Below are 17,371 nucleotides of genomic sequence, written 5' to 3'. Positions count from 1 at the left end.
ATTATTATTAACCCCTAATCTGCCGCTCCGTAAACCGCCGCTACTTACATTATCCCTATGTACCCCTAATCTGCTGCCCTAACATCGCCGACCCCTATATTATATTTATTAACCCCTAATCTGCCCCCCACAACGTCGCCTCCACCTGCCTACACTTATTAACCCCTAATCCGCCTCACTAACCCTATAATAAATAGTATTAACCCCTAATCTGCCCTCCCTAACATCGCCGACACCTAACTTCAATTATTAACCCCTAATCTGCCGACTGGAGCTCACCGCTATTCTAATAAATGTATTAACCCCTAAAGCTAAGTCTAACCCTAACACTAACACCCCCCTAAGTTAAATATAATTTTAATCTAACGAAATTAATTAACTCTTATTAAATAAATTATTCCTATTTAAAGCTAAATACTTACCTGTAAAATAAATACTAATATAGCTACAATATAAATTATAATTACATTGTAGCTATTTTAGGATTAATATTTATTTTACAGGCAACTTTGTAATTATTTTTTTTGTACAATAGCTATTAAATAGTTAAGAAATATTTAATAGTTACCTAGTTAAAATAATTACAACATTACCTGTAAAATAAATCCTAACCTAAGTTACAATTAAACCTAACACTATACTATCATTAAATTAATTAAATAAAATACCTACAATTATCTACAATTAAACCTAACACTACACTATCAATACATTAATTAAATACAATATCTACAAATAACTACAATGAAATAAACTAACTAAAGTACAAAAAATAAAAAAGAACTAAGTTACAAAAAATAAAAAAATATCTACAAACATAAGAAAAATATTACAACAATTTTAAACTAATTACACCTACTCTAAGCCCCCTAATAAAACAACAAAGCCCCCCAAAATAAAAAAAATGCCCTACCCTATTCTAAATTACTAAAGTTAAAAGCTCTTTTACCTTACCAGCCCTGAACAGGGCCCTTTGAGGGGCATGCCCCAAGAAGTTCAGCTCTTTTGCCTGTAAAAAAAACATACAATACCCCCCCCCAACATTACAACCCACCACCCACATACCCCTAATCTAACCCAAACCCCCCTTAAATAAACCTAACACTAAGCCCCTGAAGATCTTCCTACCTTATCTTCACCATACCAGGTTCACCGATCCGTCCTAAAGAGCTCCTCCGATGTCCTGATCCAAGCCCAAGCGGGGGGCTGAAGATGTCCATGATCCGGTAGAAGTCTTCATCCAAGCAGGGCAGAAGAGGTCTTCCATCCGATTGAAGTCTTCATCCAAGCGGGGCAGAAGAGGTCTTCCATCCGATTGAAGTCTTCATCCAGGCGGCATCTTCTATCGACATCCATCTGGAGCGGAGCGGCAGCATCCTGAAGACCTCCGACGCGGAACATCCATCCTGGCCGACGACTGAACGACGAATGACGGTTCCTTTAAATGACGTCACCCAAGATGGCGTCCCTTGAATTCCGATTGGCTGATAGGATTCTATCAGCCAATCTGAATTAAGGTAGGAATATTCTGATTGGCTGATGGAATCAGCCAATCAGAATCAAGTTCAATCCGATTGGCTGATCCATCTTGGATGACGTCATTTAAAGGAACCGTCATTCGTCGTTCAGTCGTCGGCCAGGATGGATGTTCCGCGTCAGAGCCCACAACGCAATACACCTATTAAAGTATTAACCCCTAAACCGCCATAGCCCACAACGCAATACACCTATTAAAGTATTAACCCCTAAACCGCCATAGCCCACATAGCCTATTAAATCTATTAACCCCTAATCTGCCGCCGCCAACATCGCCGCCTCTATAATAAAGTGATTAACCCCTAAACCTAACCCTAACACCCCTCTAACTTAATTATTATTTAAATAAATCTAAATAATATTACTATTATTAACTAAAGTATTCCTATTTAAAACTAAATACTTACCTGTAAAATAAACCCTAAGATAACTACAATATAATTAATAATTACATTGTAGCTATTTTAGGATTTATTTTTATTTTACAGGCAACTTTGTATTTATTTTAACTAGGTACAATAGCTATTAAATAGTTAATAACTATTTAATAGCTACCTAGTTAAAATAATTACAAAATTACCTGTAAAATAAATCCTAACCTAAGTTACAATTACACCTAACACTGCACTATCATTAAATTAATTAAATTAATTAACTACAATTATCTAAAATTAAATACAATTAAATAAACTAAACTATAGTACAAAAAACCCCCACTAAATTACAAAAAATAAAAAAAATTACAAGAAGTTTAAACTAATTACACCTAAGCTAAGCCCCCAAATAAAATAAAAAAAGTCCCCCAAAATAATAAAATGCCCTACCCTAAACTTAATTACAAATAGCCCTTTAAAGGGCCTTTTGCGGGGCATTGCCCCAAAGTAATCAGTTCTTTTACCTGTAAAAAAAAGAACAATCCCCCCCCCCAACATTACAACCCACCACCCACACACCCCTACTCTAAAACCCACCCGATCCCCCCTTAAAAAAACCTAACACTACCCCATTGAAGATCACCCTACCTTGAGCTGTCTTCACCCAGCCGGGCACAAGTGGTCATCCGATCCGGCCAGAAGTCTTCATCCGATGGGGCAGAAGAGGACATCCAGACCGGCAGAAGTCTTTTTCCTATCCGGGCAGAAGAGGACATCCGGACCGGCAGACGTCTTCATTCAAGCAGCATTTTCTATCTTCATCCATCCGACGAGGAGCGGCTCCATCTTGAAGACATCCAGCGCGGAGCATCCTTCCAGCACGACGGACTATTGACGAATGATGGTTCCTTTAAATGACGTCATCCAAGATGGCGTCCCTCGAATTGCGATTGGCTGATAGGATTCTATCAGCCAATCGGAATTAAGGTAGGACCTCGCATTCTATTGGCTGATCCAATCAGCCAATCGAATTGAACTTCAATCCGATTGGCTGATTAAATCAGCCAATCGGATTTTTCCTACCTTAATTCCGATTGGCTGATCCTATCAGCCAATCGGAATTCGAGGGACGCTATCTTGGATGACGTCATTTAAAGGAACCATCATTCGTCATTAGTCCGTCGTGCTGGAAGGATGCTCCGCGCCGGATGTCTTCAAGATGGAGCTGCTCCTTGTCGGATGGATGAAGATAGAAGTTGCCGCTTGGATGAAGACGTCTGCCGGTTCGGATGTCCTCTTCTTGAGACAACTCAAGGTAGGGTGATCTTCAATGGGGTTGTGTTAGGTTTTTTAAGGTGGGATCGGGTGGGTTTTAGAGTAGGGGTGTGTGGGTGGTGGGTTGTAATGTTGGGGGGGATTGTTCTTTTTTTTACAGGTAAAAGAGCTGATTACTTTGGGGCAATGCCCCGCAAAAGGCCCTTTTAAGGGCTATTTGTAATTTACTATAGGGTAGGGCATTTTATTATTTTGGGGGGCTTTTTATTTTATTAGGGGGCTTAGATTAGGTGTAATTAGTTTAAACTTTTTGTAATTTTTTTTATTTTTTGTAATTTAGTGTTTTTTATTTTTTGTACTATAGTTTAGTTTATTTAATTGTATTTAATTATAGCTAATTGTAGTTAATTTATTTAATTTATTTAATGATAGTGTAGTGTTAGGTGTAATTGTAACTTATTTTAGGATTTATTTTACAGGTAATTTTGTAATTATTTTAACTAGGTAGCTATTAAATAGTTATTAACTATTTAATAGCTATTGTACCTAGTTAAAATAAATACAAAGTTGCCTGTAAAATAAAAATAAATCCTAAAATAGCTACAATGTAATTATTAATTATGTTGTAGCTATCTTAGGGTTTATTTTATAGGTAAATATTTAGTTTTAAATAGGACTACTTTAGTTAATAATAGTAATATTATTTAGATTTATTTAAATAATAATTATGTTAGGGGGGTGTTAGGGTTAGACTTTAGGGTTTAATAACTTTATTATAGTGGCAACGGTGTAGGGGGGGCAGGATGGGGTAAATACATTTAATAGGCTATGTGGGCTATGGCGGTTTTGGGGTTAATACTAGAATAGGTTTATTGCGTTGTGGGCTATGGCGGTCTAGGGGTTAATACATTTTTATATTAGTTATTGCGGTTGACAGGTAGATAGACAATGCGCATGCGTTAGGTGTTAGAGTTTTTTTGCAGGCATTTTAGGGAGTTACGGTGCTCCAATACTCAGCGCAAGGCTTGCTACGGCTGCTTCTTATGGCGAGGTGAAATAGAGTAAGATTTCTCCATTTTCGCCACGTAAGTCCTTGTGCTGGATATTGGATACCAAATTGCGCGTCTTTTCTATGTTAGTCTATGGGTAAAAACACTATGTCCGACGGGTGAAATATACGTGCCGCATTTATATGCGGCGCTGTATATAGGATACCAAAAACGCACAAAAACCAGCGTCGCCGGCATTTGCGGGCGACGCCGCATATGTAATGGGGGGCCCAGATAGCACGCCACTTCTAATTGGCCATAATCAGGCTTCTTCCTTAAACTGATTCTGTTGTACATTTGCAGGTTTTATGAAAGACTTATTGTGTGTCAGTTTAATGCTATATATGCTGGCTATTTGCTTTCCAACTTGCGATAAACTCTTTTGTGATGCAGAAATATTTTTTATCAGGTATCCCAGACCACAGAAGAGCCCCCTTCTAGAGCTGATCTCATAAACTTTGTCATTGTTTAAAAATTGATCAAACTCATTGATTGACTAATTTGGCTGGAGGTAAACGGACTAGAAAAACAAGATCTACTACAGTTCTTGGAAAATAATCTTTAACTTAGGTTAATCATAACATAATATTCAATCATAATGGAATTTGTTTTGTGTTATAGTATATCTGAAATTGGATCTTCTACATCAAAAGAATTATTGAATTCAAATATTTTTTACTTAAAGGGACAGTCTGCTCCAGAATTTTTATTGTTTAAAAATATAGACTATTCCTTTATTAACCATTCCCCAGTTTTGCATAACAACACTGTTATATTAATACACTTTTTACCTCTGTGATTACCTTGTATCTAAGCTTCTGCAGACTGCCCTGACTCATAAATAACTCCACAGGAGAGAGCACAGTGTTATCTGTATGGCACACAATAACTAGCTCTGTTTAGCTGTACAAACTGCCTTCAAGGGCTTAGAAATTAGCATATGAGCCCACCTAGGTTTAGCTTTCAACAAAGAATACCAAGGGAACAAAGCAAATGTGATGATAAAAGTAAATTGGAAAGTTGTTTAAAATTGCATGCCCTATCTGAATCTGAAAATTTAATTTTGACTAGACTGTCGCTTTAAAGACCATAAACATGCAAAAAAGAAAATGCTCTAAAGCTGGCAAGTGGGTTAAACACATACTTAAGCCATCTCCAGAGCAGCAATTAAGTATTGAGAGCTAGCTGGACACATTTGGTAAGTCAATGACAAGAGACGTGTGTAGCCACCAATCATCAGCTAGCTCCCAGTATTGCATTGATGCTCCTGACTCAGAGCCAACCTAGATAAACATTTCAACAATGGAAACCAATAGCAGTACTTCATGTACCCTTTATATTTAGCTTTGTGGTCTTTTTTTTTTTTTACCACCCACATATTTTGTGGTCTAAAGCCTACCCTGCTCTGTGAGCCAAGGTAATATGCTATCTCTATTATATTTGTACCCACAAATTGATAGATAAGGGAGACTATAATATTTGTACAATTACATTATGCTATCAAGATGCTTAAGCCACTCCTCTGGTAAATCCACATTTTGTGCAATTTAAAATGTATCTAATATTTGTCTGGTTAAATATGTAAAACTTATTACATAAACTGCAAAATGGTGCAAAGTGACAAAAATAATAGATTTTGTGTTCTGTTGTGAATTTCAATGATTAATATTTATTGACCAATCAAGGCTTAAACTGCTATATTTTGGTGTTTTTGGGAAGGTGAACTGATGCTAAATATGGAACCATTAAATCTTTGTGATATTTAGAAATAACGGCCTAGATTTAATAAAGCCCATCTATGAAACGAATGTCTCACAGACAAAATGCATAGAGCATCGCAACTCGAACATTGCGGAATTCAAAGAGATTGTTATCGGCCCATGTCCAGAAAATAAAGCTTATTGGTAAAGTTTTGATATAATGAAGCCAGTGAATCTTCTAGAAGATCTTATGCGGTCAAATAATTGTCACAACTATCAAAATAAATAGTAAAATTAGGCCTGACGGCGAAGTTCTAAAGGAACAAATAACTCTTAAAGGGACATGAAACCCATTTTATTTTCTTTCATGATTCAAATACTTCTATTATCCATTGTTCTTCATTCTCTTAGTATCTTTTGTTGAAAAGCAGGGATGAACGCTCAGGAGTGTGCATGTTTCTGGAGCACTATATGACAACAGTTTTGCAAGAGCACTAGATGGCAGCACTATTTCCTGCTATGCAGTGCTCCAGATACCCACTTAGGTTCTCTTCAACAAAGAATAGCATGGAAATTAAGCAAATTTGGCAATACAAGTAAAATGAATACTTTTTTAAAGAAATTTATGCTCTGTCTAAATCACAAATAGACATTTTGTGGGATTCATAGCCATTTAAATCCACTTGACACATCATTCTAGTGTCAAGAATCAGTACTGGATCTTTAAAGACAGTGGGGCCTATCTATCAAGCTCCGAAAGGAGCTTGACAGCCCGTGTTTTTGGCGAGTCTTCAGACTCACCAGAAACAGCAGTTATGAAGCAGCGGTTACAAGGTTCGCTGCTCCATAACCTGTCTGCCTGCTCTGAGCAGGCGGACAGACATCGCCGGAAATCAACCTGATCGAATACGATTGGGTTGATTGACACCTCCCTGCTGGTGGCCCATTGGCCGCAAGTCTGCAGGGGGCGGCGTTGCACCAGCAGCTCTTGTGAGCTGCTGGTGGAATGCTGAATACGGAGAGCGTATTGCTCTCCGCATTCAGCGAGGTCTGTCGGACCTGATCCGCACTGTCGGATCAGGTCCGACAGACCTTTGATAAATAGAGGCCAGTGCCTAGATGTCTTTACTAAACACACAATTAAAACACAGTTATTTAAGGTAATTTAAATATTGTGCTACCCATAACAGATTTGCTTTCTTTCTCCATAGGATGGAGGCACAGCCTTATTGTCTGCCAGTCAAAATGGCCACTGCAGAGTGGTTGAAACTCTTCTAAAGCATGGAGCCAACATTCATGAACAACTTTGTGTAGGTACATTTGTATTATATTTCATTTGAACTGTATTGTGTACTTTTACCAGACTACCCAGATCCCAAAAACTGTTAACAACCAACCACTGGGTTTCATTCAGTAACGCTTGTTTTTAAAACAAACTGTTATTGTGAGATCTCTCAGTACTGCAAGATTTCTTGTGGAAGCTAAAATTTAAAATTCTGTTGCTTTTGAGAGAAATATAGTGTAATACATTTTTTATAGTTTTATTCATTTTACAAGTAGTTGGATATTTTTTTATGTATTCTTATAATATTGTGAGAGGTGTGCATTATGGGCTAGATGTGGAACACTATCGTTTGCGCGTGAGCAATATCAGGTTTTAGTAGGTTGTTTGCACTCAAGTTAAATACCACTCGTAACGCAATTACGATTTACGCTAGAATTGTTACCACAATCTGAGTTCTGTTTACCTGTTGCGTTTAATAAAAAGTTGCACAAAAAAAACCTTAAAAAAACACTAACCCCCAAAGATCCACTTACAGTTTTTGAAGACCTGCCATCCATCCATCCTCAATGAAGCAGCAGAAGTCCTCAGCGAAGCTGGCATAAGCCAATAGGATTGAGCTTGCATTCTATTGCCTATTCCAATCAGCCAATAGAATGCGAGCTCAATCCTATTGGCTGATCGGATCAGCCAATAGGATGAAAGCTCAATCCTATTGACTTAATGCAACAGCCAATAGGATTTTTTCAACCTTAATTCTGATTGGCTGATAGAATTCTCTCAGCCAATCAGAATCTAAGGGACGCCATCTTGGATGACATCATTTAAAGGGAAACTTCATTGTTCAAGAAGATGTCAGAAGAAGAGGATGCTCCGCGCCGGATCTCTTAAAGATGGAGCTGCTCTGCGCCGGATGGATGAAGATAGAACATGCTGTCTGGATGAAGACTTCTGCCGACTTAGATGAAGACTTCGGCCCGCTTGGATGAAGACTCCTGCCGGCTTCACTGAGGACTTCTGCCTCTTCGTTGAGGATGGATGTCGGGTCTTCAAAAACTGTTAGTGGATCTTCGGGGTTAGTGTTAGGTTTTTTAAAGGGTTTATTATGTGGGTTTTAATTTTAGATTAGGGAATTTGAGTGGAAAAAGAGCTAAATGCCTTTTTAAGGGCAATGCCCATCCAAATGCCCTTTTCTGGGCAATGGGGAGCTTAGGTTTTTTAGATAGAATTTTATTTGGGGGGTTGGTTGTGTGGGTGGTGGGTTTTACTGTTGGGGGTATTTGTATTTTTATTTACAGGTAAAAGAGCTGATTTCTTTGGGGCAATGCCCTGCTAAAGGCCCTTTTAAGGGCCATTGGTAGTTTATTGTAGGCTAGAGTTTTTTTGTTTTTTTTTGGGGGGGGGCTTTTTTATTTTCATAGGGCTCTTAGATTAGGTGTAATTAGTTTAAATATTTGATAATTAACTTTTTATTTTGTGTAACTTAGTGTTTATTTTTTCTGTAACTTAGTGTTTTTTATTTTATGTAACTTAGTGTTTATTATTTGTGTAACTTAGTTGTTAGTTTTTTGTAACTTTGTAATTTTTAATAGTAGATTTAAATTATTTGAGTAGGGTTAGGTTTTTAACTATATAGTTAATTTAATTTGTAGTTTAGTGTAATTTTAGTATAACAGGGTAGGTTAATTATTAGTTTAATATAGTTTAATGTAATTTTGGTATAATAGTTAGGGTAGATTAATTAATAGTTTAATATAGTTTATTGTAATTTTAGTATAATAGTTAGGGTAGGTTAATTAGTAGTTTAATATAGTTTAATTTAATTCTAAAGGTAAGTTTTAATTTATTATAAGATAGGAATGATGTAATTTTAATGTACAGTTAGCGGGTTGTTAGGTTTAGGGGTTAATAGGTTAATTTAGTTTATGGCGATGTAGGGGGCTGGCGGTTTAGGGTTTAATAGGTTTAGTAAGTGGTAGTGATGTGGGAGGCCAGGGGTTTATGGGTTAATAACTTTATTTAGTTGCAGAGATGTCCGGGAGCGGCGGGATAGGGGTTAATACTTTTATGTAAGTGGGGGCGGCAGATTAGGGGTGTTTAGACTTGGGACTTATGTTAGGGTGTTAGGTGTAAACGTAACTTTTATTCTCCCATAGAAATCAATGGGATATCTGGCAGCAATGAACAGGGCCGCCACTAGAAATTTTGGGGCCCCTGACTTAACCATTGATCAGGGCCCCCCCCCTTTGACATGTGCAATTTTTGACCAAGTGACTAAAACGTATATATGCACTTTATTCTTAAGTGTCTATTTAAACTTGGAAATGTTGTAAAGGTAGTAACATACAAACACACAGACACACTCACACACTGAAACACACACACTCACACATAAGGATTCACATATAGACACTCTAGCAGACACGCAAAGAAACACACTCAGACACAGACACCCAAATAGACACTCAGCACTTGTTTACATTGATCTGACAAGTAATGAGGTAGACTTCAGCTTTGTAAAAAAAGGAGATTTAGAAAACAAAATATGGAGTTCTTATTATCTTTTTGTAAAGGAAGATGCCAACAGCATGCAGTAGCTGAAAGGAAGGGCCCTGAACTGCCTAAACAATAATTTAAAGGTTATATGGTGGATTAGGTGACTTCCGTAAAGGTCTCCTTAGTCTCAAAGTCTGTAGAAAGATGTGAATAATCAGTAGTAAGGCTAAAATGTCCTAAAAAGGAACAGACAATGGACACACATACACAGACAAACTCAAACTTACACATATACCCAAGGAAACACCGACAGAGACAGCCTTAGAAAATACACAAAGACATACACACACACAGAGACACCCACAGAAAACACACAAAGACATACACACACCCTCACGGAGACACCCACAGAAAACACACACCATCACAGAGACATCCACAGAAAACACAGACATACATACATACATACATACACACACACACCTTCACAGAGACATCCACAGAAAACAGACATACACACCAATCCTCACAGAGGCATCCAGGGAAAATACACAAAGACAAAACATACACACACCCTCACAGAGACACCCATAGAAAAAGCTCAAAGACATATGCACACACCCTCACAGACATCCACAGAAAATGCACAAAGACATACACACCCACCCTCACAGAGATTCCCACAGAAAAAAAAAACACATACACACTCATAGAGACACAAATCAAAGCACAAAGACAAACACAGACACCCACAGAAACACTCACAGGAGGAAACATTTATGCACCTTGCATCCCCTAAATCAACAGTGTGTGACATGCATTTTATATATATATATATATATATATATATATATATATATATATATATATATATATATATATATATATATATATATATATATATATATATATATATATAAATACATATCTGCCAAAAGGGCACCTACCATTTGTGTATTGAGGAGGAAACATTTCTGCATGGTTTTAAATATAGAATTGTCAAATAATCATAAATACACTGCTGCTAAAAAAAATGTGTTTTTTATGGACCCCTGGCCCCACCATACAACTACTACCATACTGAAGTTACAATCCGAAATTGCACAAAGAAATAAAAAAACATTTGCTAAGTAAGTCCTACCTTCTCTGCAAATGAAAGTGATCTTCCGTGTGACTCAGGCACACACTGTACAAACAAAGTGCCAAGTCTGTCTCACACTGTGAATAGTGGTTTAATGCTAATACTTTACTCCTTGTAATACATTTCCCATGCTCAATTAGCACTCTGCTGTAGTACCCACTGGTGGCTGCCAAAATTTAAAAAAAAATTTTTTTTTTTTAGTTCTTGCCTCATGGGGCCCCCCTGGCCCATTGGGCCCCTGACAGGAGTCACCCCTGTCACCCCCTGATGGCGGCCCTGGCAATGAACATAAGCTTTCGCTGCTTTCAGACTCCCTACTATGGCATCCGCGGCCTCCAGGGCGGTGGATTGAAAAGCAGGTATGCTGGGCCAGAATAGTGGCGAGCGTACCTGTTAGCAGTTTGATAACTTGCAAAAGTTTTCAGATAGTGCCACAAATTTCAACTTTTGCCGGTCTGTAGGCTTTGATAAATGAGGAGAATCAGGCTCGCCACAATTACGCTGCGGAATTCCAGCGTATTTGTGGTTGACGGCTTGATAATTAGGCCTCATGGGGTCTCAGGCATGCAAAGGGCTTTAATATTTGTATACATACATACACATGTCTAAATAAATATGTCTATATATGTATATATATATATATATATATATATATATTGTGACGTGAGTCTCCATGAACAGGGGGCCTGTTATGGAACACTCTTTGGGCGGGGGATACATGGGCTTAAGGATACCCAGAGACTGCATGGAAATTTGGAATTATATATGCCGGACACTCCATGTACTTCTCATAACTCTGTCTTATGTCTACGTCTCCCTGTATCATAGATACAGGATGGGTACAGGGTGTGAGTCTATAAACCAAGTGGGCAAAAAGGACTTAATATTTAATAAGTGCTGTTTTTTACATTTTCTAATAAGAGGTATTTTATTTATGCTTCAGATCTGATTGTGTCTCAGGAGTCTGTTTGGTTAAACTGATTGTGTTCCAGTGTGATTATGTTAACTAGACTGCCCAAAATCAGATTGTTGGAGTAAACTTTCTTCCCCAGTTAATTAAGATGATATGTTAATCTGTTTTTAACTGTGAATAGACAAGGTGTGATGTATTGTTCATATGTTTGTTTTACTGTTTAACCAATTCCCTCTGTATGCTGAAGCTCTGTGACTCTGGAATGGCAGGGTGTATAAATATGTGTGCTGCTTTTAAATAAAGAGTTCATTTTGTGTTCAGAAACCTGAGAGTTGCCTCAGTTCTGTTCACATCCCTAACTTTAAACTGCGGTCAAAGGGGGATACCAGAAGCTATTGGTCTGGATAAAGGGATGTCCAGGAAAAGGAAGTGTTTTGATGGAGGTACCCATTTGGGGTACCAGTCGGTCCGTCACATTTGGTTGCAAGCACTGGGAATGATTTCTTGTCCTTGGGGACATCCAAAAACTATCACCAGGACCAATATTCCCGCTGACAGAGGAGGAGCGGCACCATCACCTGCAGCTATGGAAGCAGAGATTCTATGACGAATGCAGCAAGTGCTGGCCCACCTTGAAGAACCTGTTTCTGCACAGGACAAGCTGGGATGGAGGAATGTGCTGCCTAGCTATCAGTCCCTAAGCAGCACTTCAAAGATGCCTCAACGGCAGGCAGTGAAGGATCAGAGTCAGACTATTATGAAGGAGGCAGAGGAAAAATTCCACAGCAGAGTGCGGAGAAGGTTGTCAATCTATGGAGCCAACACATCTGATGCAGCAGTCTGGGTAATAAACACAGAGGTGGAGAAGCAGATTACCAGGTATTGGAATATTCGGACGGCTGAGATGCTGGGATTGGATACCTCTAAATGGGAAGTTCCGATATGGGACTTCGAGCGGCAAGTCAAAGTCGCCCTTGCTTTGCTAGGAGGGCCATTTCCAGAGGAGATATGCCTGGAATGGAGAGCCCGGATTCGGCTGGAGATGTGGGAAGATGCACTGGAGTATTGGTATGGCCTGCAGAGGCAAAGTCCTGCCCTCCCCAGAACAGCGATTCGGGGACCAGGTAAACTTGCGGCTCTGCTAACTGAGAGGACAACCCACAGTGGAGGGGATAGCCAAACTGAAATGTCTGGTGCAAAGAGAGGTCGCACTCGAGGATCAGTACTGAGCATTATATTGGTTTGCAGATAGGTGTCAGTCGAGGGCAGAAACGCACTATTTCCCGGAAGGTGATGACTTTGGTGGCCCCGGGTTATTATGGGAAGCATTTGAGGAGAAAGTTGACTTCAACAGTACCGAGGGCTATCAATTCTGGGACATTCAAACTAAACGGCAAGATCTGTTACAGCCATTGGAAGAACTTGCCTTGGAGCCTGACCTGACATGGCTTATCTATCAGGAATGGTACCTCGAGGTGGATTATCCAGGGAGAAGGGACAGTCGGCACTTCTCCCCAGCAGCGGGTATGTTCTATGAGAGAGGCAGAGGTCAGCCGGTTGAGTGATGCTCTGTTCGGAACAATTTCTTTGGGGTACTCTGTGGGTACAGGCATTGGGGGAATGGATCTATGGACTAACTTCGAAGTCAACCCATCTGGGGTCTCTTCCGAAGGGGGAGATATGTGATGTGGCTCACCATGACCAGAAGGCCTGTTAAGGATACCCAGAGACTGCATGGAAATGGGGAATTTTAAATGCCGGACACCCATGTACTTTCATAACTCAGTCTTATGTCCACATCACCCTGTATCTATAGATACAGGATGGGTACAGGGTGTGAGTGCCCATTGTTGGAGCAAGTGTGACACTATAAACTAATTGGGCATAAAGGACTTTATATTTAATAAGAGCTGTTTTTACATTTTACTCTTCAGATCTGATTGTGTCTCATGAGTCTGTTTGGTTAAACTGATTGTGTTCCTGTGTGATTATGTTAACTAGACTGCCCAAAATCAGATTGTTGGAGTAAACTTTCTTCCCCAGTTAATTAAGTTGATATGCTAATCTGTTTTTACCTGTGAATAGACAATTGTTTAGAGGTGTGATGTATTGTTCATATGTTTGTTTTACTGGTTAACCAATTCCCTCTGTATGCTGAAGCTCTGTGACTCTGGAATGTCAGGGTGTATAAATATGTGTGCTGCTTTTAAATAAAGAGCTAATTTTGTGTTCAGAAACCTGAGTATTGCCTCAGTTCTGTTCCCCTCCCTAACTTTAGACTGTGGTCAAAGTGGGATACCAGGAGCTATTGGTCTGGATAAAGGGAGGTCCAGGACAAGGGAAGTGTTCTGACGGAGGTACCCATTCGGGGTACCAGGTGGTCTGTCACATATATATTTATATATATGTATATATGTGTGTACATATGTATTTATATGTGTATTTACAGACATATATACACATATAAAAACAACATAAATACATATGTAAACATATATAGACATATATAGAAGTGCATTGGAGCTCTTTGAAGTCAAGTAGATGAAAACATGTAAAAGCATATTTATGCAAAATTCACATTTAATAAATATTTAATAAAGTGTTGCACTGTGTATTTACTGTAAATATTTCACATTTCAATGTTCTGCGCATAGCAGAATATGTTCTAAGTAATTTTAAATAAATATTCCTTTATATATTGTTATATATTGTTTTAAATCCTGTGAGTTCCCTTCTACAAATGATGATTTATATGATAGATCTGAGGAATGCACCTAGGTCTTAAGAATACTTTAATGGATAGAGTGCTAGGCAACATGCTATATAAATATATATATATATATATATATATATATATATATATATATATATATATATATATATATATATTTATGTATGTATTTGTATATATATATATATATATATCTGTATGTATGTATATATATATATATATATATATATATATATATATATATATATATATATATATATATATATATATATATATATATATATATATATATATATATATATATATATATACAGGGAGTGCAGAATTATTAGGCAAGTTGTATTTTTGAGGATTAATTTTATTATTGAACAACAACCATGTTCTCAATGAACCCAAAAAACTCATTAATATCAAAGCTGAATAGTTTTGGAAGTAGTTTTTAGTTTGTTTTTAGTTATAGCTATTTTAGGGGGATATCTGTGTGTGCAGGTGACTATTACTGTGCATAATTATTAGGCAACTTAACAAAAAACAAATATATACCCATTTCAATTATTTATTTTTACCAGTGAAACCAATATAACATCTCAACATTCACAAATATACATTTCTGACATTCAAAAACAAAACAAAAACAAATCAGTGACCAATATAGCCACCTTTTCTCCAACATAGGTGTGTCCGGTCCACGGCGTCATCCTTACTTGTGGGATATTCTCTTCCCCAACAGGAAATGGCAAAGAGCCCAGCAAAGCTGGTCACATGATCCCTCCTAGGCTCCGCCTTCCCCAGTCATTCTCTTTGCCGTTGTACAGGCAACATCTCCACGGAGATGGCTTAGAGTTTTTTAGTGTTTAACTGTAGTTTTTATTATTCAATCAAGAGTTTGTTATTTTAAAATAGTGCTGGTATGTACTATTTACTCTGAAACAGAAAAGAGATGAAGATTTCTGTTTGTAAGAGGAAAATGATTTTAGCAACCGTTACTAAAATCGATGGCTGTTTCCACACAGGACTGTTGAGAGGAATTAACTTCAGTTGGGGGAACAGTGAGCAGACTTTTGCTGCTTGAGGTATGACACATTCTAACAAGACGATGTAATGCTGGAAGCTGTCATTTTCCCTATGGGATCCGGTAAGCCATTTTTATTACAGAAAGAAAAAAAGGGCTTCACAAGGGCTTTTTAAGACTGTAGACATTTTCTGGGCTAAATCGATTTATATATAAACATATTTTATACTCCATAGCCTTGAGGAATTATTTTAATCTTGGGAATTATGTAAAATAACCGGCAGGCACTGTATTGGACACCTTATTCTCTAGGGGCTTTCCCTAATCATAGGCAGAGTCTCATTTTCGCGCCTGTATTGCGCACTTGTTTTTGAGAAGCATGACATGCAGATGCATGTGTGAGGAGCTCTGATACATAGAAAAGACTTTCTGAAGGCGTCATTTGGTATCGTATTCCCCTTTGGGCTTGGTTGGGTCTCAGCAAAGCAGATACCAGGGACTGTAAAGGGGTTAAATATAAAAACGGCTCCGGTTCCGTTATTTTAAGGGTTAAAGCTTCCAAATTTGGTGTGCAATACTTTTAAGGCTTTAAGACACTGTGGTGAAATTTTGGTGAATTTTGAACAATTCCTTCATACTTTTTCGCAATTGCAGTAATAAAGTGTGTTCAGTTTAAAATTTAAAGTGACAGTAACGGTTTTATTTTAAAACGTTTTTTGTACTTTGTTATCAAGTTTATGCCTGCTTAACATGTCTGAACTACCAGATAGACTGTGTTCTGAATGTGGGGAAGCCAAGGTTCCTTCTCATTTAAATAGATGTGATTTATGTGACACAAAATTTAGAGAAAATGATGCCCAAGATGATTCCTCAAGTGAGGGGAGTAAGCATGGTACTGCATCATCCCCTCCTTCGTCTACACCAGTCTTGCCCACTCAGGAGGCCCCTAGTACATCTAGCGCGCCAATACTCCTTACTATGCAACAATTAACGGCTGTAATGGATAATTCTATCAAAAACATTTTAGCCAAAATGCCCACTTATCAGCGAAAGCGCGACTGCTCTGTTTTAGAAAATACTGAAGAGCATGAGGACGCTGATGATATTGGTTCTGAAGGGCCCCTACACCAGTCTGAGGGGGCCAGGGAGGTTTTGTCTGAGGGAGAAATTTCAGATTCAGGGAAAATTTCTCAACAAGCTGAACCTGATGTGATTACATTTAAATTTAAATTGGAACATCTCCGCGCTCTGCTTAAGGAGGTGTTATCCACTCTGGATGATTGTGAGAATTTGGTCATTCCAGAGAAACTATGTAAAATGGACAAGTTCCTAGAGGTCCCGGGGCCCCCCGAAGCTTTTCCTATACCCAAGCGGGTGGCGGACATTGTAAATAAAGAATGGGAAAGGCCCGGTATACCTTTCGTCCCTCCCCCCATATTTAAAAAATTGTTTCCTATGGTCGACCCCAGAAAGGACTTATGGCAGACAGTCCCCAAGGTCGAGGGGGCGGTTTCTACTCTAAACAAACGCACCACTATACCCATAGAAGATAGTTGTGCTTTCAAAGATCCTATGGATAAAAAATTAGAAGGTTTGCTTAAAAAGATGTTTGTTCAGCAAGGTTACCTTCTACAACCAATTTCATGCATTGTTCCTGTCACTACAGCCGCGTGTTTCTGGTTCGATGAGCTAGAAAAGGCGCTCAATAATAATTCTTCTTCTTATGAGGAGATTATGGACAGAATTCATGCTCTCAAATTGGCTAATTCTTTCACCCTAGACGCCACTTTGCAATTGGCTAGGTTAGCGGCGAAAAATTCTGGTTTTGCTATTGTGGCGCGCAGAGCGCTTTGGTTAAAATC

The 17,371-nt window shown here is 38.3% G+C and overlaps 1 protein-coding gene across 2 annotated transcripts in view; it reads left to right on the top strand.

The window, feature by feature from the left end:
- The window catches only part of ANKRD29 (ankyrin repeat domain 29), a 338,553-nt gene that overhangs the window by 153,392 nt on the left and 167,790 nt on the right, over positions 1-17,371 (top strand). For both annotated transcript variants that reach the window (XM_053714978.1, XM_053714979.1), the window contains one exon: positions 7,146-7,244. In XM_053714978.1, the coding sequence (XP_053570953.1) occupies positions 7,146-7,244 (99 nt within the window). The remainder of the gene's footprint in view (positions 1-7,145; positions 7,245-17,371) is intronic.

This window comes from Bombina bombina, chromosome 5 (genome assembly GCF_027579735.1).
Source record: "Bombina bombina isolate aBomBom1 chromosome 5, aBomBom1.pri, whole genome shotgun sequence".
Lineage (NCBI taxonomy): Eukaryota > Metazoa > Chordata > Amphibia > Anura > Bombinatoridae > Bombina > Bombina bombina.
This window is presented reverse-complemented; position numbering and strand designations above follow the sequence as displayed.